The sequence below is a fragment of the Molossus molossus genome, unplaced genomic scaffold, assembly GCF_014108415.1.
Source record: "Molossus molossus isolate mMolMol1 unplaced genomic scaffold, mMolMol1.p scaffold_m16_p_21, whole genome shotgun sequence".
Classification (NCBI taxonomy): domain Eukaryota; kingdom Metazoa; phylum Chordata; class Mammalia; order Chiroptera; family Molossidae; genus Molossus; species Molossus molossus.
In genome coordinates this window covers 50,696,738-50,721,073 of record NW_023425357.1, presented here as the reverse complement: position 1 = coordinate 50,721,073, position 24,336 = coordinate 50,696,738, and the positions used below count along the sequence as shown (strand labels likewise).

General features: G+C 60.5%; 1 protein-coding gene across 1 annotated transcript; it reads left to right on the top strand.

The window, feature by feature from the left end:
- Positions 1 to 12,401: 12,401 nt before the first annotated feature.
- TSHZ3 (teashirt zinc finger homeobox 3) lies at positions 12,402 to 15,623 on the top strand (the record flags this gene model as incomplete). The annotated part of the gene is made up of 1 exon (XM_036276076.1): positions 12,402 to 15,623. A coding segment is annotated over one exon (3,222 nt), but the record flags the coding sequence as incomplete, so codon positions are not given.
- Positions 15,624 to 24,336: the final 8,713 nt, after the last annotated feature.

The following is a 24,336-nucleotide window of genomic DNA, read 5'->3' as shown; positions in this document are numbered from 1 at the left end:
CCGTGTCCCCACGTCAGGGTCACCGCAGCGTGTCCTCGGGAGAGAAGCCAGCCTGCCTGCCCTCCCTCCAGGGTGCACGGGCAGCCTCCACCCCCACTGCTCCCCGAGCCTCAGTCTCCCCGTCCAGCCTGTGGGCACTGATGTTGGCTTGCCCTTCCCTGGCTGTTCCCGCGCTCCATCCCCAGGGGGTGCTGTCCTACGAGACACAGCCTCGGGAACAGAGTGCCCTGTGCGTCCACGGCTGGCGTGGGCTTTGAATTCCTTGTGGAGATGCGGCGGGTTTTCTTGGTCGGGGAAACAACAAAACAAAACAAACGCGGGGTGAGCACGGAGTCTGCCTTCCTTTCGTATCTGTGACATCTTTTCATCTGAACATTCGATTCGATTCAAGACCTGCTCCGGCAGCCAGCATGGCCGGGCCCTAGGGACAGGGTCCTCGCCCACCCAGCCCAGCCCGCTGGGAGAAGCGGCGGCGGGTCCCCAGAGGGTTTGAAGGCACAGGAAGTAAAGAGGACAGGCCCTGGACAAGGGCACAGAGCCCCGGGGCGGTGGGGCATCAGCTGGGTTTGGGGAGCTGAAATGTTCCTGGTCACGAGCAGAGGCCTAGAGGGACCTTCACTGGGGGCACTGATAACACCAGAGAAGCTGGGAGGTGCAGGCCACAGAGGTCCCTGGGTGCCACCGCAGGGGTGACAGCTGTCCGGGAGGCCGCAGGCAGCTCTGGCTGTGGTGCAGGGCTCAGCGAAGGGTTCCCCAGCTGTCCCCAGGGTGAACCAGCTGCAGATGACCCAGAGGGTTAACGCCCGGCTCGGAAAGTCAAGGCCAGGACGGCTGCCGTGGACAGTCCAACGCAGACTCCGTCTCTCTCGTTTTGGTGAAGAATAGTGTTATCTTCAAGACTGTTATTCTTTGTAGATGCTCATGTAAAACAAATGACAAACGTTACGTCCAAACCTCGTTGCGTGGAACCTTGACGCCAGAGCGCTCCCCGGAAGGCGTGAGGCCGGCTCGTCGTTAACTCTGGGTGCGTGGTAAAATCACGCGGGCGGTTCATTGTGTTTTACTTGTGGTTGGAAGTGTTGCAGATGTCCCTTCCTCTCCTCCCATCGTCCTCCTCCACCCCGCCCCCGCCCCCGGTGGTTTGGGGAACGGTCTGTTTTCACCGAACACGTATCCATTTACTGTTAAGGGACATCTGGGTTGGTTCCAGTTCCTTTGCCATTATGAGTGAGGTGGCGGAGAGTGTCCGGTCCCCGGCGGGTATCCCCGGGACAATGGCTGTGTCGTGGGGCTGGTGTGTGTGTAGCTTCAGCTGGTGTTGCCAGGTGTGCCTCGGGCAGTGTGTGGTGGATGCTGCGGCCGGGTCCTCTGTGCGCACACAGGCGTTCTCTCTCTCATCAGCCCTGGGAATTGCACGTATTACTTCCTGGATGTACCTCAGGCTCCTGATCCACTTGTTTGGGATTATAGGGAAAATCGCCGGGAGCGTCCTTCAACAGAGTTGTTTTGCACGTGTGAGTTTTTCTGAGCACGAGTCTGAGTTGGGGGAACAGTGTCCACAGTGTCCACTCTGAGAGTAAAATGGCTGTAAAGGCTGCAGTGACCACAGTGCTGCTCTCGTCCGCGTGACTTTGTTTCCTTTTCCTCCTCCCGCCCCTTCTCTTGAGGATGGTGAGGTGTCGAGGGCCCCTGAATCCAGGAGGAGGGGCACCCCAGTCGGGCTACAGAGACGTCGACATGAGTCAGTGAGACCCCTGGTATTTAACGGGAGCGCACAGTGTGACGCCAGCCCTGCACCAGGCATTGTTTGTGCACTGGTTTGGGGAGACCTGTTTCAAGAAATAGAAATAAAGTTGAAATCAATGGGTATTTATAGATGTCGGTCAACGTTAGAAAACATTTCAACTTTATTTCTTTAAAGTAGCTAGGAGGCCAGCCTGCCTGTGACCCAGCCACCCACATGGTGGTCACGGCGTATTAGCAGGCCTGGAGGTGTGCTGCTGGGTGCTGTCTGGGTGCTGGGTGCTGTCAGGGTGCTGGGTGCTGTCAGGGTGCTGGGTGCTGTCTGGGTGCTGGGTGCAGTCAGGGTGCTGGGTGAGTGTGTCTGGGTACTGTCAGGGTGCTGGGTGCAGTCAGGGTGCTGGGTGAGTGTGTCTGGGTACTGTCAGGGTGCTGGGTGCAGTCAGGGTGCTGGGTGAGTGTGTCTGGGTACTGTCAGGGTGCTGGGTGAGTGTGTCTGGGTGCTGTCAGGGTGCTGGGTGCAGTCAGGGTGCTGGGTGAGTGTGTCTGGGTGCTGTCAGGGTGCTGGGTGCTGTCTGGGTGCTGGGTGCTGTCAGGGTGCTGTCAGGGTGCTGGGTGCTGTCTGGGTGCTGGGTGCTGTCTGGGTGCTGGGTGCTGTCTGGGTGCTGTCAGGGTGCTGGGTGCTGTCTGGGTGCTGGGTGCTGTCTGGGTGCTGGGTACTGTCAGGGTGCTGGGTGCTGTCTGGGTGCTGGGTGCTGTCAGGGTGCTGGGTGCTGTCTGGGTGCTGGGTGCTGTCAGGGTGCTGGGTGCTGTCAGGGTGCTGGGCCCACGCTCTCAGGGTGCTGTCAGGGTGCTGGGTACTGTCAGGGTGCTATCTGGGTGCTGGGTGAGTGTGTCTGGGTGCTCTCGGAGTGACTGATGTCTGGGTGCTGGGTGAGTGGGCTGTGTGTTGGCCACCGGCTGTGCTGGGCCTCGGGAAAGTCTCAGTGCTGTGAGGGAGCCTGGGCTGCTCTGGGGTCCAGTTGCCTGTGGTCCTAGGTGGAGCCCTGTCAGGACGTCCTGAGAGACACCGGAGGCCTTGGCTCTGCCTGGGGTGTCTCTGCTCTGGTGTGGGACGGAGGTGATGTGGAGGTGCAGGGGTTCAGGGCGTGCTGCTGGAGAATGTGGAGGAGGCTGGGGCCCTGCCCTTGGTGACCCTTATCTCTGGCAGCTCTTCCACGAAGTGGCGCCTGCCCAACTACGCGATGTCGGCTGGAATTACCGAGAGGGTTGCTGTGCAGGCGGCGTGGGGGCGGGGCTCAGAGAGCCTGTCCGGCCCCCGGGGTGTGTCGGAGAGACCGTGTGCGTGAGGTCAGCCGCTGTAGAGCTGCGGGGTTACGCACCGGCAGAGACGTGCCCACCATAAGGCCAGTCATCACTCCAGTTTCTCTAGAATTCGGAACTTAAAGAGGCCTTTCCACCCCTTGTCTCATGGCTGGGAGCCACGAGGTCGCTTTCAGAGGCAAGTGAGAACGGACTTTGTGGGGGCGGTGGAAGGACCAGATGTTGGTGGGCAGGGTGGGGTGTGGGAAAGTGGGGTGTCGGACGGGATGTGGAAGGAACAGCGGACACCACCTGAGGCCAAAGCAACATTTCGGGGAACGTGGCACCTGTGGAGGGGTAGGTGGTGGAAGACAGACCCAGGAGCCAGACTGGAGCTTGGGGATGCTGGTCTTTGAGTATCAAGCTAAGCAGTTGGTGTGGGTGTGACCCTCTGACAGCCTCTGACGACATAACCAAGGCCTTTGGACGGTAACTCTGAGCTATTTGCTTCGGTAACTTCTTCCTTACCCTGAAGCATTGAGAGTATGCATTTAGGGTCATGTACATGTTAGATGAAGGGTTGGGTTTTTGGGTGGGTGGGTGGGTAGATGAATGGTGGATAGATGGATGGTGGATAGATGGATGGTGGATGAGTGGCTAGATAAATGAAGGAATGGTTTTTTGGTGGGTGAATGGATGGGTAGATGGTTGGATGGATGAGTGTGTGGATGGGTGGATGAGTAGATGGATGGGTTGATGGGTGGATGGATGGGTGGATGGATGGGTGGATAGGTGTGTGGATGGGGGTGGGTGGATGGGTAGATGGATGGGTTGATGGGTGGATGGGTGGGTGGATGGGTGGATGGGGGTGGGTGGATGGATAGATGGAGGGGTGGATGGATGGGTTAATGGGTGGATGGATGGGTGTGTGGGTGTGTAGATGGGGGTGGGTGGATGGGTAGATGGAGGGGTGGATGGATGGGTTAATGGGTGGATGGATGGGTGTGTATATGGGTGGATGGGTGTGTGGATGGGTAGATGGGCGGATGGGCGGATGGACAGGAGGATGGGTGGACAGGGGGATGGGTAGATGGATGGGCAATGGGTGAGTGGATAGGTGGATGGATGGGCGGATGGACAGGAGGATGGGCGGACAGGGGGACGGGTAGATGGATGGGCAATGGGTGGGTGGATAGGTGGATGGATGGGCGGATGGACAGGAGGATGGGTGGACAGGGGGATGGGTAGATGGATGGGCAATGGGTGGGTGGATAGGTGGATGGATGGGCGGATGGGCAGGAGGATGGGCGGACAGGGGGACGGGTGGATGGGTTTGCTGAAGCAGTTGCCCCCTCTTCCATGTCAACCTTGGTTCCTCTTTCATGAGAACCATCTGTCACCCTCCCTGAACGCAGCCCACTGGTGCCGTGGAGAACAGCCAACAGACCAGCGAGGATCGGAGTGGTACACGTGCAGTCTGCTTGGAGCAGGCCCGTTATAAGACGGCCCCATTCCCCACCCGCTGCCCAGTTCTCAGCTGTGGTTCCCCAAGGTTTGAGATCGCTGAGTGACAGGCAGGAGTCCGCTGGGCTCCACAGCTGCCTTACTGGGGACGACAGACTCCCTGGCTAGGGTCCCTCTGTCCTGCCCGCAGCAGATCCCTTGCTCCAGAGCCGCGGCGTCTGGCCTCGGGCCTCGAGCACTGCTCCTGGGTAGCTGGAGAAGCTGAGGACTGACCAAGGGCTGTTTCCCGTTGTCTGAAATCCCACAAACGAGAGAATCTGTTCTCTGGATGAAGTTTCTCTTCTGAGTTCTTAGTCTCTTACCGATTAGGGTTTGTCGTGGATTTTATGGAATAACAGACGAGAAGGATATAGGGAAGAGGTGCAGACCTGAGATCCGTTACCCCAGCTGGCAGGGAACGCGGACGTGTACTGAGCTCAGGATGGAAGTGGGGGTGAGGTGTCCCCAGTGGGCTTTGCCACCTTCACAATCTTTCTGGGCCTTTCCTGGCTCCAGAGGCCGAGCTTCGCCCGACGGACCATCCCAGGCTACCAAGCGGGCCTGACGGGGGCCCCCTCCACACAGGGCTGGGCTGGGGTACGGGTCTGCCTCGGAGCTGGGTGCTAGGGACGCCACCGTTGATTTGGTGCCCACTGGGCGCATGTGTGCTTGAAGCCGAGGACAGAGGGGACTCAGATCGTCCCCAAACTGAGTGCTTCTTTACTTCCTACGACTTGAAGATGTGTCTGAGACAGGAACTTTCAACGTGACTGTGTCTGTGATCCATATTTCTTTGGGGTGGGCTCGGTGTCCCACGAGAGCTGGGCATGGCCCCCAGGAACAGTGGGACACGTGTGATTGCAGAGTGGAGGGAGCCGGCTCCCTCTCTGGTCCTGAGGCCTCTCACGTCCTGACTTCTGTCTGTCTGAGCCGTTCGTCGGATGGGGAGGGAGGCCGTTCTCAGGGCTGCTGGGCGGTTGGATGAAGCTCTGGCTGTGTCGGTGTCTGTCTTCACCTCGTGGCAGCTCCAGCTTTGGCTCCTGGAGGCCCCGGGCCTCTTGCGGGAACAGCCTTGGTCTGGACGCTAGGTCTCCGGACAGGCTGGGGGCCCGAGGTCCGGGCGGGTCCCCTGGCCGTCACCGGCCTCTGAGGAAGAGCAGCGGCCGCTGGTCACTCGGGCTCTGCCGAAGGGGACGCCGCCTTGCTCCTGCACTGGCCGGTCAGCGACCGCCACGCCTTTCCGGGCGAGGGCCGTGGCGTCACTGGCACGGCGATGCCCACCCAGCAGGCGTGCGTCTCACACGTGCATCGGGTTAACGTGTGCAGAATTAATATTCCCGACCTTGCTGGTGGGAAGAACAATCAATCGAGGGAGGTTGCCGGCCCGCCGCAGCCCGCCTGCTGCAGAGGTCCCGGCCATCAGAACTTGGGCCTGTGTCCTTCCCTACAGCCGGCCCCCCGTGCCCAGCCCCCCGCCTGGCACGGGCCCGCTAGGCTTCTCCTACTCCCTGGGCAGCTGCAGTGCCCAGCAGGTCCCCCTGGCACCACCCATCAGTGTCATTCTCTTTGTCCCCAGAGGCAGTGGTCTCGGCCATGTCAGCTTGGGGGGGTCTCCGGTGACTCCAGTGCCCAGGTGGGCGGATGGAGAACACCCTTGGGTTCCGCTGGATCGTGACCTCCTGGGCACTGGCCGTGAGCCAAGCCGTCTCTGGAGCAGATTTTCTCTCTTTGCTCCCTGTTTGGTGTCCTCACGGAGGCTCCCAAGCTCTCAGGGCACTCGCCTTGACGCTGCCAGCCCCTTGCCGCGCCCCCTCCACCCTGCACCCACCGCCTCGGCCCTCTCCTCGCTTTCCTGGCATTAGAAGAAAATTTCGCATCAGGGCTGCTCCTTGACCCCCGCCCCCAGTCAGCAGCCAGCAGGACGTACCCCATCTCCCCTGCACCCCTGAGCATCGGGGTGCCGGGAGCTGCCCGGAGGGTGACTGTCTGGTCTCTTCTGTGCACTGCCCTGTGCACCCTCCAGGGCTCCTGGTCGCTCCTGCTGGTCCTCACACCTGGGGTAGCGCAGCCGCTGCCGACAGGGGGACTCGGAGCAGCTCCAGCCTCCGGGCAGCAGCAGACCTGTGTCCCCACGCGGCTCGCGGCGGCTCTGGTCAGCCAGGCCGGCTGCTTGTCGTCCTCTGGCTCAGCCCCCGGCCGAGTAAATTACTCTCTAAAAAATCATCCTGTGTCAAGGTCTGAGCCTCCAGCCTGGAACGGACGCCCAGCTCACGCCCCGCTGTCCTTACCGTCTGGCCACCAGGGCACTGTCCTCGCCCAGGTCTTGAGTCCCCGTCCGGCTCCCTTCTCCCTGCACATGCTGGTCTGTGTCCTGTCTCTGCCCCTCCTCCACCCTGCCCTCACCTTCTCACCTGGACAGCTGCTGGCCGGTCCTGCCTCAGCCGGGCCCCCTGTCCCTCAGGTCTCTCCCTCCCTTGTTGCAGGCCCAGGCTTCCTTGGGAACGGATGACCAGGGCCGCACAGGTGAGGGGGGTGTGCTTCTCCTGCAGCCTCTGCTGGGAAGACAGGCCAGGCGTCTGGGAGGCTCAGGAGCCGGAAAACAGACCGAGAGCTCAGAGCCTTCATGTCAGCCCCAACATGCGAAAGCCCAGGGGACAGCTGCCCTGGACGCTGCCTGGGACCTGACACGGTTCCCACCGCCTGTGCCCCCAGCCCCGTGGCTGGAGGGTGCAAACCCACATGCCGCTGTCAGCACCCCCGCCCCGTCCTCTGGGACAGTCACAGCAGCGTGGCATCCACCTCGCTCGCCCCCTCGCCGGTTTCCGCTCCCAGGTGTCTCCCTGCATCTCTGTGGCTCCCGTGTGGTTGGAGCGAGGGCCCCGCACCTGGCGAGCTGCCTCCTCCGGGCTCCCCGTCATCTGCTCGAGAAAAGAGTGTGATGTGTTCGTGCGGAGGGTCGCGGTGGGCCCCAGGGCTGGCTCCCCAGCACGGAGGCCCCACTGGGGTGGGGGCTGTCCCTGCCAGTCCCTCCCTCAGGATCCACCCTGCGAGGGCTTCGACCGTCCGCGTCGCTCTGGAGCTGGCCGGGGTCCGGGTCCTCGCGCTGTCCGGGAGCTGCTGCGGAGGCTGGGAGAGGTTGAGGGTGGTGTCCGTGCGTCCGTGCGTCCACTCGCCTGCCAGTGGCCACGTGGCGTGGCTGCTCCAGACCAGCAGGGATGCAGCAGAGGTGGCAGCCCACCCTGACCCACGGAGCTGAGTCTGTTTGAACATCTCGGATGCTTTGTAATAAGAAGGGGGAGGGTGCTGAGGGGATGATGAGCTGGTTCGGAGAGCCTGCCCCGGACGGGCCTTCCCCCTGGGCCCGGGAGGGTGGATGACACCCCTCCTCTGGGCAGTGCCCCGGGGTCCATGAGGAGGCGGCAGGGGGCAGTGAAGAGCGAGAGGCTGGAGAGGAAGCAGGCCGGACGGTGGGGACCTGGGGCTGCTCTGAGGGCTCGGCTGTCTTCCAGCCCGATGGGACGTCACTGAGGGCGTCCAAGGGGGTGGACGTGACCGCCTGATGGACAGTGATCCGTGGCTTCTGCGTGGACGATGGACGCGAGGGGCTGGGCTGCAGTCGGGGTTCCCCGAGGAGGGCCAGAGGCCGGGGGCTGGCTCAGGCCGGGGTCAGAGCGACGGAGAGGAGTGGATCCCGTCGCGAAGGCTGGTCACGGGTTTGTGCTGCCGGAGGAGACCTCCAGGTGGCCTCTCTGCCAAGCAGACGGTGAGTGCAGGCTGCTCACCTACTGAGCACAAAACTGAGGACACCCTGGCCGGTGTGGCTCAGCGGTTAGAGCATCGGCCTGCAGACTGACGAGTCACGGGTTCGATTTCAGTCTTGGTTGCGGTTCGTCCCCGGCCCTGGTTGCGTCGTGCGGGAGGCAGCCAGTCGATGCGTCTCTCTCACATCGATGTTTCTCTCGATGCGTCTCTCTCACATCGATGTTTCTCTCTCCCCCTCCACTCTGTCTGATGATATATAGAAAAATATCCTCAGTGAGGATACGGACAAACAAACACAATATGTGAGGATGGAGAACTGGCCTTTGACCTTGGAGAACTCAGACAGGAGACGTAGACGTTGGGAGCAGCCAGGGTTCGGATGGTGGCTCCCAGGCCGAGCAGGACGCTGTGGGCCCCCGGCTCCCAGCTGGACAGACCCCGGAGGCCACACGATGGGGACTGCTTCCTGGCCAGCCCACCTGTCCCCACCTGACCCCACTGTCCACCCAGTCTGTCCTGTCCTCCCTGCCTGACCCAGGCTGCCCGGCCCAGTCTCCTCAGTCCAGACTGGGGCAGGCTGAGGACGGGGTGATGCCCAGCGTCGCAGGGGAGTGAACAGGAGCAGCGAGCTCCCCCTTTCTCAGGAAATCAGAGACGGAGGAGGAAGGACCTGCGGGTCCCATGTCTGTGCGGGCGGGGAGGTCGAGGCCCAGAGAGAAAGTGGTCCCGGCCCAGAAGACAGTACTTCCTGGCCGGCTGGGGACAGCGGAGGTCTGTGGGGTGGGTGCCCCTTTCCGTCCTGGGGCCCCTCTGCCATCGCCCCTTAGAATTCTCTCACAACGCTCTGAGCTCGTGGTCAGAGTGGGCGCGATGTTCCTGGGGGGCTGCAGTTATTGGACACCCGGCAGAAGGGCCATGTGCTGTCTTGTTCACGCGCAGGGGAGGACGTGTTAGCTCAGCCTAAGGACACCCTTCTCCCCAAGGGTCTAGAGCAGCCGTTCTCAGCCTGGGGGTCGCGACCGCTGTGGGGGTCGAACGACCCTTTCACAGGGGTCGCCTAAGACATAACAGCAGCAAAATGACAGTTATGAAGTAGCAACGAAAATAATTTTATGGTTGGGAGTTGCCACAACAGGAGGACCTGTACTAAAGGGTCGCGGCACCAGGAAGGTGGGGAACCGCTGGTGTAAAGGAAGCGGCTGCTTTCATCGGTGGTGAGGTCCCCGTCACGGCAGTGTGCGAGAGTGCTTGTCAGGAGCCTCTGAGCCTCGCCAAGGCCGGGCGGTGTGCGGTGTGAGGCCAGGTCTCCCAGGACTCAGGGCCTCTTGGACCAAAGTTTTTTTATTAATGTGTTTTTATTGATTCTTTAGAGAGAGATAGAAACATTGATGTGAGAGAGAAACATGGATCGGCTGCCTCCTGCACGCCCCCTACTGGGGATCCAGCCGACAACCCAGGCATGTGCCCTGACCGGGAATCGAACCGGGACCTCTCAGTCCAGGGGACGATGCTCCATCCACTGAGCCACACCGGCCGGGCAGCACCAACGATTTTTAATTGTCCTCAGAGTGGAGTGTTGTCCCCGCCAGGGAGGCCGGCCTTCCCCTCCTTCAGTGTGGATTTCGCCCTCTGCTCTGCCGTCAGGGGCACCATGGGACTGGCTGTGGGGACTGGGGTGCCGGGAGCTCCGGACAGCCGGCTCTGTGCCCCCCGCTGAGCTGGGCTTTCGAGGCCCATCCTCAGGGAGCCACGGATCCTGGGTGGGAGGCGAAGCCACTCGGCGTTCCCTTAGCTGGTGGCCTTCAGGCCACAGTGAGCTCTTTCGTGTCCACCGTTGTCCCGGCTTCTTCTGGCTGCCTGGTTTCCCCGTAACGGCTTCAGGGGGGCCGTGTCTGGATTCCTGCCTCTCCCAGGCTTAGTTCCCAGGGGCTGGAATGGGAGCAGAGTGCCCAGGGTGGGGGTCGCGGGCGTCTCCAGGAGACCAGTGCCGAGACCCCCCACTGTTCGTGTGGCCCCGGGCTCCAGGAGCCGGGCAGCCAGGTGCTCTGAGCGTCCCCAGCGGCCAGGGCTGAGGGGAGCCCCAGGGGCAGGGACTCAGCGCTCCGACAGGACAGTTCCAGGCAGACTGGGACCCTCTGTCTTGCTCTCCTCCTCCTCCCTCCCACCCCGCGGCCCGTGGGGGTCTTTGAGCCCGGTCCCCACACGGTGCTGAGCCGAGGGTGGCGGTGGGGACGGGAGCAGCTCTGCAGTGTCCCCTGCTCCTTTTCTGACGCCCCCACTCGTGGGAGACATGCAGCCCACAGCCTGGCTCCCCACGCCCCAGGGACAGAGCTCATCCCACTTGAATTTGTCAGCTCTGAGTGCATAGCGTCACCGTGGGCGTCCCCTCCGCATGTCTCCTCCGATGACCAGAGGGCACTCTCTTCTGTCATTCATAAGGGACACGCTGAATGCTTGGGACCCGCTCCCTCGTCCACTCGGGAGCACCGTCCCTGCCTCCGAGGCAGGTCCGAACCGCGCGCCCGGGACGCCGCCCGTGCTGCTGGGGTGTCGCGACCCGACCGTCTCAGCGTAGGAGCAGGCGCCTGAGGGCAGGACGGAAGCACACAGACCTGGACGGCCGGGGCGGCGGGCGACTCCTGTGGTTCACCTGTCCCAGTCGCGTCACCGTCTGTTTCCTGGCGCGAAGCTCGTCTAGGGCAGACCTTTAGCGGTGACAGTGCATTCCACAGCAAAGCGTCTTTTTCTCTTCTACGAGCCAGTTTTTGGGTTTAATCCGCCAACAGCCCTGCACCGTGCAGGTCCGACCCTTCCCCACGGGCCTTCGGCAGCGAACAGGGAACAGGGGCCGAGGAGCAGGCGAGCCCCTGCCCCCGAATCCTCTGGCTGAGAACCCTGAGTCAGTCACCACAGGGCCTGTAGCCGCCGAGTTGGCTCCGAGTCCTGGCGACCCTGTGATCGGGTGACAACCGCCAAGTCCTGCCCTCAACACCCCAAGTCGGTTTTCAGTGACAGGCGAGCTTTGCTCCGGGGTAACCGGATGCAGGAGAATGAAGGCAAAAGCACCTTGTCCACAGGAGGTCTGCGGGGTCCGCGTCCTGGGCGTGGGCCCCTGGAACCCACCGCCGCCCCGCCCCGCCCTGCGCGGGCCCTGGGCTTCCACACGGGGCCCCGTCCCAGCCTCGCGGCGTCCAGAGAGACGGGGTCCCTGTTGGATGCCCGCGGAGCCGGTGCTGAGTAAATATTGACAAAGTAGTCTAAGGAGCGAACACTTTGACATTTGTAAGGTCCACGGGAAGGTCTTGTATATGTTTATGCAGCGGGATGAGCGCTGCATACCAATCGTCCCGAACCAGGTGTCGGGCGCGGCTGGGGACGGCGGGCGGCCAGGGCACAGGCCCGGGCGGGCGGCCGTGCGTCTTCCTCCCCTCGGGGACAGACCCGCACCCCTCTCTGTTAGGACATATGCTGAGCTTTCAGGACACCTGCTTTTCCAGAAGAAAGAAAGAAAGGGAAAAAAAAAAAAAGCTCCCCCAAATCTTGTTTTTCATTTATTTCAATGGATGTACTTTCTTTTTTACTTTGTGCAAAAAAAAAAATTTATGGATGTTTTTTGTCCCTTCTATTTATTAAAGATCGAGCCTCAAAAATGTAATGAGTAAAAAATGCTTGCTTAATTTAAATTGTGAATCTGTCTGTTAAGAAATGCATTAGGGTAGGAGAAGCATAAGACGTATTAATTGACAGACAGGAACTGCTGTCTCTGAGGTTGATACAAGTAATTTATTACTTCAGAAATGAATGCCACCTCCAGAATGTGCTTCATTAATTTCAAATTTAGTTTTAATTTCAAGCTGTTGCCCCTTGAGAAGAATAAGGTGGCAAATTATGTTTGAAGAGCAGATATTTTTTTTTGTTCCAAAGAAACACCACATTGTAACTATTTAATTTTTACCAATAACGGTGCCCTTCGGCGTGGCCGCGTCATCCGGGAGCTGGGCAGATCGTGCCGGTAAACCAGCACCGACTAATGCTTTCTTTTCTCTCTCTCTCCTCCCGGTTCCTCCCATTCCTGTCGCCCCTGCCCGCCCTCCCCGGTCGCCGCCGCAGCCTACGTCTCGGACGAGCTGAAGACTGCTGCCCTGGCCGAGGAGGAGCCGGACCCCGAAGAGAGCGCGGCAGATGGGGAGCCGTCGGCCAAGCACGCGTGCCCGGACCAGGAGCTCAGCAAGCCCTGCGCCAGCTACCAGAACTCGCCGGCCGCGGAGTTCTCGGGCCACGACGTGGACAGCGAGTCGCACATCAGCGAGGCCAGCGACCGCATGGCCGACTTCGAGAGCGGCTCCGTCAAGAACGAGGAGGAGGCCAAGGAGGGCGCGGCGGCGCTGGACGACACGTCCGTGTCGGACAGCCTGGAGCAGATGAAGGCCGTGTACAACAACTTCCTGTCCAACTCCTACTGGTCCAACCTCAGCCTCAGCCTGCACCCGCCGCCCTCGGAGAAGCACGCGGGCAGCAGCAGCAGCAGCAGCAGCAGCAGCAGCAGCTGCGGCAGCGGCAGCTTCGACTGGCACCAGAGCGCCGTGGCCAAGACGCTGCAGCAGGCGGCGCAGAGCCGCGCCCTGCCCGAGCCCAGCCTGTTCAGCACGGTGCAGCTGTACCGCCAGAGCAGTAAGCTCTACGGCTCCATCTTCACGGGCGCCAGCAAGTTCCGCTGCCGCGACTGCAGCGCGGCCTACGACACGCTGGTGGAGCTGACGGTGCACATGAACGAGACGGGCCACTACCGCGACGACAACCACGAGGCGGACAACAACAACCCCAAGCGCTGGTCCAAGCCGCGCAAGCGCTCGCTCCTGGAGATGGAGGGCAAGGAGGACGCCCAGAAGGTGCTCAAGTGCATGTACTGCGGCCACTCCTTCGAGTCCCTGCAGGACCTGAGCGTGCACATGATCAAGACGAAACACTACCAGAAAGTGCCTCTGAAGGAGCCCGTCACGCCCGTCGCCCCCAAGATGATCCCCGCCCCGCGGAAGAAGGCGCCGCTGGAGCTGGAGCTGCCCAGCTCCCCGGACTCCACCGGCGGGACCCCCAGGGCGGCGCTGGCGGACGCCAACGACGTGCTGCAGAAGAACCCCAGCCCCTACATCACGCCCAACAACCGCTACGGCCACCAGAACGGGGCCAGCTACGCCTGGCACTTCGAGGCCCGCAAGTCCCAGATCCTGAAGTGCATGGAGTGCGGCAGCTCCCACGACTCCCTGCAGGAGCTCACCGCCCACATGATGGTCACCGGCCACTTCATCAAGGTCACGAACTCGGCCATGAAGAAGGGGAAGCCCATCATGGAGACGCCCGTCACGCCCGCCGTCACCACGCTGCTGGACGAGAAGGTGCAGTCCGTGCCCCTGGCGGCCACCACCTTCACCTCCCCCTCCCACACGCCGGCCAGCGTCTCCCCCAAACTGAGCGTGGAGGTCAAGAAGGAGGCGGACAAGGAGAAGGGGCCCCCTGACGAGAAGCCCAAGGACAAGGAGAAGGCCTGTGAGGAGGAGGAGAAGTACGACATCTCCTCCAAGTACCACTACTTGACTGAGAACGACTTAGAGGAGAGCCCCAAGGGGGGGCTGGACATCTTGAAGTCCCTCGAGAACACCGTGACGTCTGCCATCAACAAGGCCCAGAACGGCACCCCCAGTTGGGGCGGCTACCCCAGCATCCACGCTGCCTACCAGCTCCCCAACATGATGAAGCTGTCCCTGGGCTCGTCGGGGAAGAGCGCACCCCTAAAACCCGTGTTCGGCAACAGTGAGATCCTGTCCCCCACCAAGAGCCAGACCCTGGTCTCCCCACCCAGCAGCCAGACCTCACCCATGCCCAAGACAAACTTCCACGCCATGGAGGAGCTGGTGAAGAAGGTCACCGAGAAGGTGGCCAAGGTGGAGGAGAAGATGAAGGAGCCAGAGGGCAAGGTCTCCCCGCCCAAGCGGGCCACCCCGTCCCCCTGCAGCAGTGACGTCAGCGAGCCCATCAAGATGGAAGCCTCCAGCGACGGGGGCTTCCGCAGCCAGGAGCACAGCCCCAGCCCCCCGCGGGACGGCAGCAAGGAGGGGAGCCCCCCGGCGGAGCCCGTGGAGAACGGCCAGGAGCTGGGCAAGCCTGTGCCCGGCGGCTTGGGCAGCAGCACCGCCATCATCACCGAGCACCCGCCGGAGCAACCTTTCGTGAACCCCCTGAGCGCCCTCCAGTCGGTCATGAACATTCACCTGGGCAAGGCTGCCAAGCCCTCCCTGCCCGCCCTGGACCCCATGAGCATGCTGTTCAAGATGAGCAACAGCCTGGCCGAGAAGGCCGCCGTGGCCACCCCCCCGCCCCTGCAGGCCAAGAAGGCGGACCACCTGGACCGCTATTTCTACCACACCAGCAACGACCAGCCCATCGACCTGACGAAAGGGAAGCCCGACAAGGGCTCCCTGCTGGGCTCGGGGCTGCTGTCGCCCACGCCCAGCTGCCCGGCGGCCTCCTCGTCCACGGCGACCACGGCCAAGACGTCCGCGGTCGCCTCGTTCATGTCCAGCTCGCCGCTGCGGGAGAACGCCCTGTCGGACATCTCCGACATGCTGAAGAACTTGACGGAGAGCCACACGTCCAAGTCCTCCACCCCGTCCAGCATCTCGGAGAAGTCCGACGTCGACGGGGCCACGCTGGAGGAGGCCGAGGAGGCCACGCCCGCCCAGAAGCGGAAGGGCCGCCAGTCCAACTGGAACCCGCAGCACCTGCTGATCCTGCAGGCCCAGTTTGCCGCCAGCCTGCGGCAGACCTCGGAGGGCAAGTTCATCATGTCCGACCTGAGCCCCCAGGAACGCATGCACATCTCCCGGTTCACGGGGCTCTCCATGACCACCATCAGCCACTGGCTCGCCAATGTGAAGTACCAGCTCCGAAGGACAGGCGGGACCAAGTTCCTCAAAAACTTGGACACGGGCCACCCCGTGTTCTTTTGTAACGACTGCGCGTCCCAAATCAGGACTCCCTCCACGTACATCAGCCACCTGGAGTCCCACCTGGGTTTCCGGCTCCGGGACTTGTCCAAACTGTCCGCGGAGCAGCTTGACAGTCAGATAGCACAAACCAAGTCGCCGTCAGAAAAGCTGATGACGTCCTCCCCCGAGGAGGACCTGGGCACCGCCTACCAGTGCAAACTGTGCAAGCGGACTTTCGCCAGCAAACACGCGGTCAAACTCCACCTGAGCAAGACCCACGGCAAGTCCCCGGAGGACCACCTTCTGTACGTCTCCGAGCTGGAGAAGCAGTAGCACCTGCTTGTCCGGACGCCCGCGGCCCGCGCTGAGGCCCCTCGGCCCCGGCCGCGCAGGTGCCCGCCGCGGGCGCCGCGCCGGGCCGGACTGTTTTGTATGACTGTACAGTGTTGAATAGAGGTGCGTGATCAGCCGTTGTCACTGGTAAATATGGAGGTTGGAACCCAGTCTAAGTGTGTGGGACTCTGTGTACATGGGATTTGGTCGTGAGCGCCCTGACGCTCCTCGCTGCATGCATTAACAGACCGTTTCACTAGGCGTCTCGCCCGAGGCCCCGCCGCGCCGGCGTTTCTCACCCTTCATGTTTAGCCCTCTGAGTACTTTGAAGCACTTTTGCATTCGTTTGGTTAAAAAAAAAATAAAATAAAATGATAATAGTGTATGAAGCTCTGTTTTTTAAACTCCTTACCAGCTTCGTTATAATGAATACTATGAACCTCCATGGGGGCAGGTCTGCAGGGGTTATCACACGCCTTGAAATTTAAAAGAATATTATTTTCACATTGAAACATAGATGTATATATTGTATAGATTTCAGACTCTCCTATGAAAAATGTGATTGTGGTTAAATGACCTTTCCCCCCTGCATTTATAGCAACGGTGTTTTCTGTACCTGCTCTGCCCCGGGCATCTGCCTGTGTATAGTGTATATTCCTTTTCCTTTTTTAAGGTCTATGGGTTTTGGTTTTTTTTGTTTTGTTTTGTTTTGTGTTTTTTTTTTACATGCAAACATTGTAAATTATACAGAAGGTACCACAGATAGCATTTATAAAGTATACAGAAACATTATCTGAAAGCAAAGTATTGTTTGTTTTGCTACACAGTACATCTATATTGCTAGAGGTCCCCGTTTAAATTATACATATTTATTAGCGCTGTGTTGTCATTTGTTTTGAGCAGTCTGAACAGAGGAGGCCCGCCCGGCGTTCGCGGCAGGCGGTATCCGAACTGTCTTGCACATCTGTTTTTAAAGGTATTTATTAGCAATCCAAGAATGCTCAAAATAAACTCAGTGCTCAAAGGGTTAAGTCCATTTGGAAAGGAAGAGAAAAAGAACAACAACAACCACCACAAAAAAAGAGAACTTGTACTGTATTTCCTAAACATTGCTAAAGCCTTTAAAATGTTTGTACTGTAATACTTTGCTGAGTCCGGAGGCATCTGGGCCTGGCCTCCCCGCTTATTTATCGGCTCCCGCGGTTGCCAGTCGTCAGCTGGATGCCTTTTTGTTTCAAACGGTAACTTTCTGTTTTCTTCTCCTAATTATTCTCCCAAGATCCCACACTGCAGCTTTATCTTTAGGCGTATGAAAGGTAACCCGTGGTTACCACTCTCCAAGTGATCCCGTTTTCCCCCGCGCTTGGCAGTTAATTTGCAGAACTAACTGACAGCTGACACCACACGAGAACTACGTGTAAAATACCGCATGTACGCAGCGCAGACGCTCTGCCACACTGTGCGCCCGTTCCGTGGTTGACGAGGAACCACCGTTATGTGACTCTTCATATCACCCCTTTTCTACGGCAGCATTAAAATCGTCCTTTTGCTATAATTTTGTGTTGCGTTCACAATTATGTCTGAAATGTGCTCCGACTAACGAGCACATTAAAACGGAATCGTATGCGCTCTGTTTATGACGGAGGTGGTGGCTGTGTCTGCCAGGTGCTGGCAGTCAGGAGCCGCCTGTAAATCAGGGAGTTTCAGTGAACTTGGGCACTTGGAGAGCAGCGAGTGTCTCCAGGCAGCTTGGATACAATGTTGCCCAAGAAGGAACATTGTAAAGAGAGAGAGAGATTTGCGGGAGGCTACTCTCTCTGGGTAAGCGATGTTGTAAAGTAGGGGAGCGGAGGTCAGGGGACATGCCTGGGGATGGGGTGGGGTTTGGGCTCCCTTCTGGACCTCAGAAGTCCGAGCCCCGAGTCCTGCGGGTGGCAGGTGGGGGAGCCAGGTCTTTGGAAGCCTCCGTGCAGGGCGGCTCCTTCCTGCTGACGTGATTGAGGTTTCCCGCAGCCCGGAGGGCAGGTGGAGTGGGGTCCAGGGCTCCCTCTCCTGTGCTGCAGCTCCCACAGGTAACGAGGCGTAGGAGGGCGCAGGGTGGGGGGCTGAACCCACACAAGGAGGAGTGGGGAGAGCGTTTATATGGTAATCACAAGCTTTTATTGGCCTTGGCAAATCATGCCAACAAAATGCTGGGAATGTCGTGTAAAATTGTAAAATACCTTTATTACTGTGTTCAAACCGCCCTTGCCGGGACGCGGAATCATCGCTCCCAACCGAGAATTAGACAAATGAGAGATGTTCCCAGCCGCGCATAACACACCTCACCTTCGAAAGAGACTCTCTTATTAAAAATGTAAATGAAGCCCTTTCAGCGATGTTTGGCAACACACCCACATTTTCCCCATTCATCCCCACCCCTTTTTGTCAAGACGAGTCCAAGATCCCTGTCTGCTCTAGTCCCTGTCAGCAAATCATCTCTCTCCGGGTTTTTCGAGAGAAACTCATTGGAGTTCAGAGCTGGTTTTTGGCAAACGGGTCCCAGGCTGGCTGTGCTGTTGCCTGTGATGCAGCCGCACACATGGCTGTGACTTGGGTGGGACGGGGAGGGCAGGGCGGCTCCCCTCTGGCACTGGGTCTGTCCCCTCCCCCCTCGGCGTGGCCGGTCCCTCTGAGCCGTCCTCGCCCCTTGAGCCCAAGAGCCCTTACCTGGGGGAACCTGGCTCGGGACAGACTCCCCTCCCTGTGCCTCCCACATCCGCTCATCCTGGAGCCCAGATTTCGACTCTTGAATATTTCACAGGTTAAATATAGCATCGGTTTATTAGAATCCAAAGTCCTGCGTCTAACAGATTAAACTGACAACACTTCCGTCACCACCCGGGCCCATGTGGCTGGAACAGAGATGGGATTTGTGCTGCTGGTGGAACCCCTCTGCCGTTTGGGAGAAGAACCTGACACGGTGCCCATCTCCTCCTCACCGCGCCCCTACCCCACGCAGGACTACTTCAGGACTTTTCCATTTGGGTGTAGAAGCGAGCGTCTCTAGTCGAGGTGGGTGGCCCGTGGTGTCCCTCGCTTGGCAGCAGGGCTCGGAGCCAGGCGGGGACAGCTTGGGTTCGTGGGGCCCAGAGACTAATTTTACCTGAGAGGAAACGTAACCTGGCAGCTGGGGGTGGGCCCTAGTCAGGAATGCAAACCTAAGTGGGCACAGAGACAGTCCCCCAAACCACACATCACAGGGCAGGGGCGGGCCAAGGCCTCAGCCCCGGAAACGCGGGGCCACGTGGTCCAGAGGTGCAGGATTGTGTCCTGGCTGGGGGGTGGCCACTGGGAGAGCCTCCACTGCTCCCGCCGGGAGTCAGAGCACCCCACACTGTGCTCCGCCTGGTGCAGAGCCCCCCAGAACTGAAGCTAACAGAGGACGAGAATGCAGGAAGGGCCGTGTCATCCAAGTCAGTGGGGTCTGGAACCGGGTCCCAGGAGGGGGCGGGACGGTGCCAAGTGAGTTTAGCCACAGGTGTGCAGGTGACCCCGCCCTCACCCGCCCACGCCCAGGTGTGGAAGTCCCCTTGTCTGTCTCCCGGCCAGTGCATTCACACAGTATCTTAAAACGACATTTGTGATAAATGTGCCACTAGTTCGTGGTGCTCCGATGTGCTCAGGGCTACCTGCAGGGGGAGCCTTACTAGGAGGGTGAACACCTCTCTTCTCAACCAGAAGTCAATATGCCCCATCTGGGCCGCACTTGTCATGCGCAGGATGCGGTGCTGCAGCCCCAGCTGGGCCAGAGCCCTGCCCGCGGCCTGAACCTCCGGGTTACAGAGGCCGCGATGGGGGCCCCACCTCCCCGGCGCCTCTGTTCTCTTCTCGTTCTGCGAAGGAAGAAGCACCAACGGCCACCAAGGAGGCGCTACGCTCAGGGGTCACCCTGAAGGCCCCAGCGAGGCAGGGCCCTGCCCACAGAGGACAGCGGCTTCAGGGCCCCACCCCGCTGTCCCTGTTCCTCAGACCTGCCGTGACCCACTGTTTGCCCAGAAGAAAGGCTTGTCACCTGCGGAGCCCCAGGAGGCAGGAGGCAGGGGACAGCGCAGGGAAACCAGGTCCTTCCCAGGGCCCGTGTGAGCGGCTCGCCTTAGGGATGCTGAGTCGTCTACAGGAGAAACCAAACGATGTTATTGTTTCAAATTCGTCTGCACAGCTCTTTGGAAATCGGAAAAAGTGCAGTTGCCTCAGATTCTGCTGATTATTTAGCACAAAAAGAACACGCGTTGTGTGATAGGAAGCAGCGTGAAAACCAAGGCACGCGAACCCCAGCGCCGCCCTTCCATGATAAATGCTTTAACTTTAAAACAATAGCTATTATCCTATTAGCTAATGGAGAAATTACCGTTTTTACTCCAACAGAGAATTATTCTTTCAGTAATAGAAACAGTAACCTTTCTCTCCCTAGGGATGTATCCGTGAGCACGCGGGATCTTTGGCAAAGGGAACCTGGAAATGCATCTGGGATCCCAGACAGCCCGCGCCTCAGCCAGCCCGGGACAGGGGGACGTGCCCGTCCCCACACCCCGCCGTCCAGGGGTGGCCTTTGCAAACGTGCTCCAGTCAGCTTCGGGAGCAAGCTGGCTCCTTGGGGAAAGGCTTTAGCTCTGTCTGAAACGGTCTGGGAAGAAAGCCCCTCTGCGAGAATCCTCACCTTCCCCCGTGCCTGTGGGTTCTGTCCCGGCGAGGGCTGGACGCCCAGGGTCAGTGGGAACAGAGGTCAGACACCAGCGCTGGTCTCCAGGGAGGTGCTGACCCTGTCCGTGCTCCACCGAGGCGCCCGGGGCAGAGGCACACGCTCTTGGACTCCAGGCACCTCTTTTCTATCCCCGAGGATTTGCGTGGAGGCCATCCCCCCCCCGGAGGGATTTCACAGAGAGCAGCCCCCAAAGCACCTTGATTTCGGACCACACTCCCTGCTCAGCCAACACATAGACTTGCCGAATTGTCGGTCAGTGGCCTGACCGTGCGAGGTGTCTGGACCCTCCCGGACAGCGTGAGGGCTCAGGAGCTACTGCAGTCAAAGTGTGCAGCTGCTCGGGGCTCAGCGTTTTGGGGTCAGCACCCCAACCCCGGTCCGAGGAGCCAGGTGCTGTCAGAATCGAGTTCTCAGGGTAGATCGAGGGGCTCCTTCCTGTCACCTTGGTACGAGGTCATGAACTAATCATCTCAGTAAGTCGCTGCTGATGACAACGATGAGCAAGGGAACCTCTTCCCAGGGGCTAACAGCCACCTTTGCTACTTGGAACCGGGGTGCCCTGAGTCTGCTGCCTGACCCGAGCTGTCCTCCGTGGATGCTGCCAGTCACGTGGGTGCTCGAACCCAAATGAAACAAAATAAGGATGCGGTTCCTCAGCCGCACCAGCCACAGGTCAAGTGTTCCGCAGCCACACGTGGCCAGTGGCTCCTCCTGTGGACGACGCGCTGTGGGACAGCTCCTCCCCACGGAGAGTTCGGTGGCCTGTCCTGTCTGCATCACTTCCCCCAAGCCCGGCTCAGCCCCCATCATGACGCATGGTCCAGGCGAGGGGCTTTCTGAGAGTCGCAGCCAAGGACATACAGAGTCAACCTTGAGGGTAAGATGATAAACAAGTGTGGGCAGGCATCAGGGTACGCAGTTGCCGATCGTCGCCCCTGCTGCGGGTATTATCTGGGCTGCAACTCCGGAACCCAGAGGTCGTGGCCATGACCTTAGCAACCGAGCGCAGTCCTGTGCTGCTCTTTGCCCACGTGGACGAGGTGGTTTGTGGCTGGAGGGGCTGCTCACCCTCATGCCCACACAGACCTGCGACCCTGCCCGCCCCATCCTGTCCCCTGCAGCCCCGGGCGGCGGGGGGGGTGGGCGTGTCCACGCTTCTCTTTCTTTAGAAATTCAAGGTGTGTACGGAGGACTTTGGACAAGACTTTTTAAATTTGGAGGGTGAAGTTCTAAAAATTATTGCATTTCAACGTTTCATTTCCATTACTTTTTTCCACCGCAGGATTCAGGGACACATTTACGACCGTCATAATTGTGAGTTAGGGATCTCCCAGGCCAAGTGAAAGGAAGTTACGAGAAACCGAAATCTGTTTTAATTGGCGCATTTATGGAAAAGAGAAGTCAGGATGGCTGCCTTTCCCTTTAGAGGGCCAGTTCACGGCCGCACCTGTGCCCGGAAACCAGGCTGGGTGACCTCGGGCCGCGGCAGGCAGGGAGGAGGGGAGAGAATGAAGAAGGTGTTTCAGGAAGGAGTCCTCGTCTCCCCTTAAAAACAAACGGAGGTGCAGCCGCCGGGGTTCCGCCTCAGTGACCACGAAACCCGGTCGGCACACGCTGAAGCCTCATCAGGGCCTGTCATCGCTCTAATGAATATCATTTAAATTGCTTTGTATATTGGTGGAGTTTGGATGTCGATTTAATTTGTGCATGTGTTTGAGCTCTTCTGCTTGGCGAGGCGAACAGAGCAGCAGCCGCCTAATGAAAACTGAGTTGGTGACAGTGTGATGTGCCCCAACCCAGTCAGATGGGTTTGAAGGGCTGCGGTGACAGCGTCAGACTAGCTCTGGCTGGGGACGAGCGAGGGGACTTTCCGGGCAGGCGGACCGCGGGCGTGTGGCCGGCTGAGCGGGGCTGTGGGGGCGATGGCTTGTGCGTCTCCTCTCCGCTCAGCCGGCCCCCCGGTCAGTGCGGGGGAGCTCCGAGCCCCCTTCTGCTGACTTGGGGTCCCAGGAAGCCCCCGCTCCGTGGCTCAGCGACACATGGATGGTACTGGTGGGGTTCCTGGCGTGAGGGTGAGACTCAGACCTCACCTCTCAAGCAAGGGACGTGGCCCGGGGTGCCAGCAGAGGTGACAAGAGGACCCTCAGGATTTGGACACCCAGAGAGGCTGTGTCCACCCCGAGGCATCACCCTAGCCTCCCGTGTGGTGGGAGCTCAGCTCTTAGGACAGTGACTCCCCGTGTTCTGAGTGTCTCCAGCCCCCGGGAGGGAGGCAGGCAGGGGTTCCGGGCCCCACCGCTGCTGTCAGGAGGGGCAGGCGTCTGTTCCCAGAAGCCTTAGCGCAGGCCGACCTGAGCCCAGCGTCTGCTGCCCCTCAGCCCGCACCTCCCGAGGGGCCAGTGTTCTGAGGAGCCCGGCGGTCGGGCCAGGTGCTGCAGCAGAGACGGCTCATGTGATCCCCGACACCCCGGATTCTCCCGGGGGCAGTGAGCCGGGCGGGAAGGCCTCAGTGGGGTGGGGGAGGAGAGCTCAGGACGGGAAGGGAGACTTCTCTGTGCTCCCCGAGGTCTGGGTCTGGGACGGAGCCCGCCGCCAGACGCTGCTTTCTTGGGGTTCTCGCGGCCCCTTCTCAAAGGCGGGGGTCACGCCGTGGGCGAGGCAGCGTGGAACCCGCGTCAACGGCCACAGAGGAGAACGTGCTTCGGGCCTGGGCTCCGTCCTCTGCTCTCCAGACCCCTCACCCTGCACCCCTGCACGGCTGTGTTTGGGGGGATTTCTCAGGCCTTAAACTTTCCTCAGACTGAAGGCCAGAGAGGCCAAGTGTCTGCCCCAAAGTCAGCCCCCTCTCTCCATCAGGAGATGAGGGTGGGAGGGAGTGTGGGGGGGGGTCTGGACTGGGACGTGGCGCCTGGGCCCTGGGCCCACTGAAGCTCTCGGAGCAGATGGTGGCGGTGGGGGTCGGGGGGGGGGGACTCCAGATGCTCAGAGGCTCATAACTACAGGGTCTGGGGTGCACTTTGGCCCCACGGCCCACTTGAAGGTAGAGTTTGACTTCCCCGAACCTGTGACCCCTGATTACATCTTGAAAGATGTTCTGAGGGGATTCTGTGTGCTCGGCCGTGTGGTGGGGACACTGGTGGGGTCTCCTCGGACCCTGAACAGTCCGCAGAGTGGGGAGCCCCTGCCCCACCTCATCCGTTTCACCTCTGAAGGTCTGATGAGGCCTCGTCATGGAGGGAGGCCACCCAGGGGCCCGTCCGAGGGTCAGGCAGGGAGGGTCTGGAAGGCCTCGGACCCTGGCTGGGCTGGACGCTCTGGCCAGCTTGGTGACAGCGAAGGTGAGGACCTGGGAGGAAGGGACGGCGGCTGCGCTTGGCCACATTCTACCACCGCTGCCTCTCACCCTGCCGGCGGGGCCGCTGTCCAGTGGGCTCCCAGCGGGGGTGTGACTCGGCCGCGCTCACACCCCGCCACCCGCAGGCTGACCGGGAGCCCGGCCACCCCCTCCCTGCCCGACCCCATCTGCCGACCGACCGAGGGGGCTCGAGCCGGCGTCTCCCTCCGCCACGCTCTCGTTTAGTGGTCTCAGCGTTTCCTTATTCGTGTGTTTATCCCCATCTCGTTCCCGAGATGGCGGACGCGGGCCCTGCGCGGCTCGCTGACTGCCTCCCGGCGACAGACCGAGGCTGGCCGGGCGGGGGAGCCGGGGCGAGCAGGCAGCGGCCGCACAGCCGCGTCCACCCAGCCAGCCCTGCATGAGGGGCGTCACGCAGGAGAGGCTGCCCACAGGAAGTCCCGCCCCAGGAAGTCCCCAGCACAGGGCACACGGTGCCCTGACCGGCAGGCCGGGCACTGCGGCCAGGGGAGCGCGCTGGGCGGGCAGTCTGTCTGCAGCCTCCCACGCGTGCTGCGGAGGCAGCTGAGGGGTCGGCGGCCAGGTGTGCAGGCCACGGGGACAGGGACACCGCC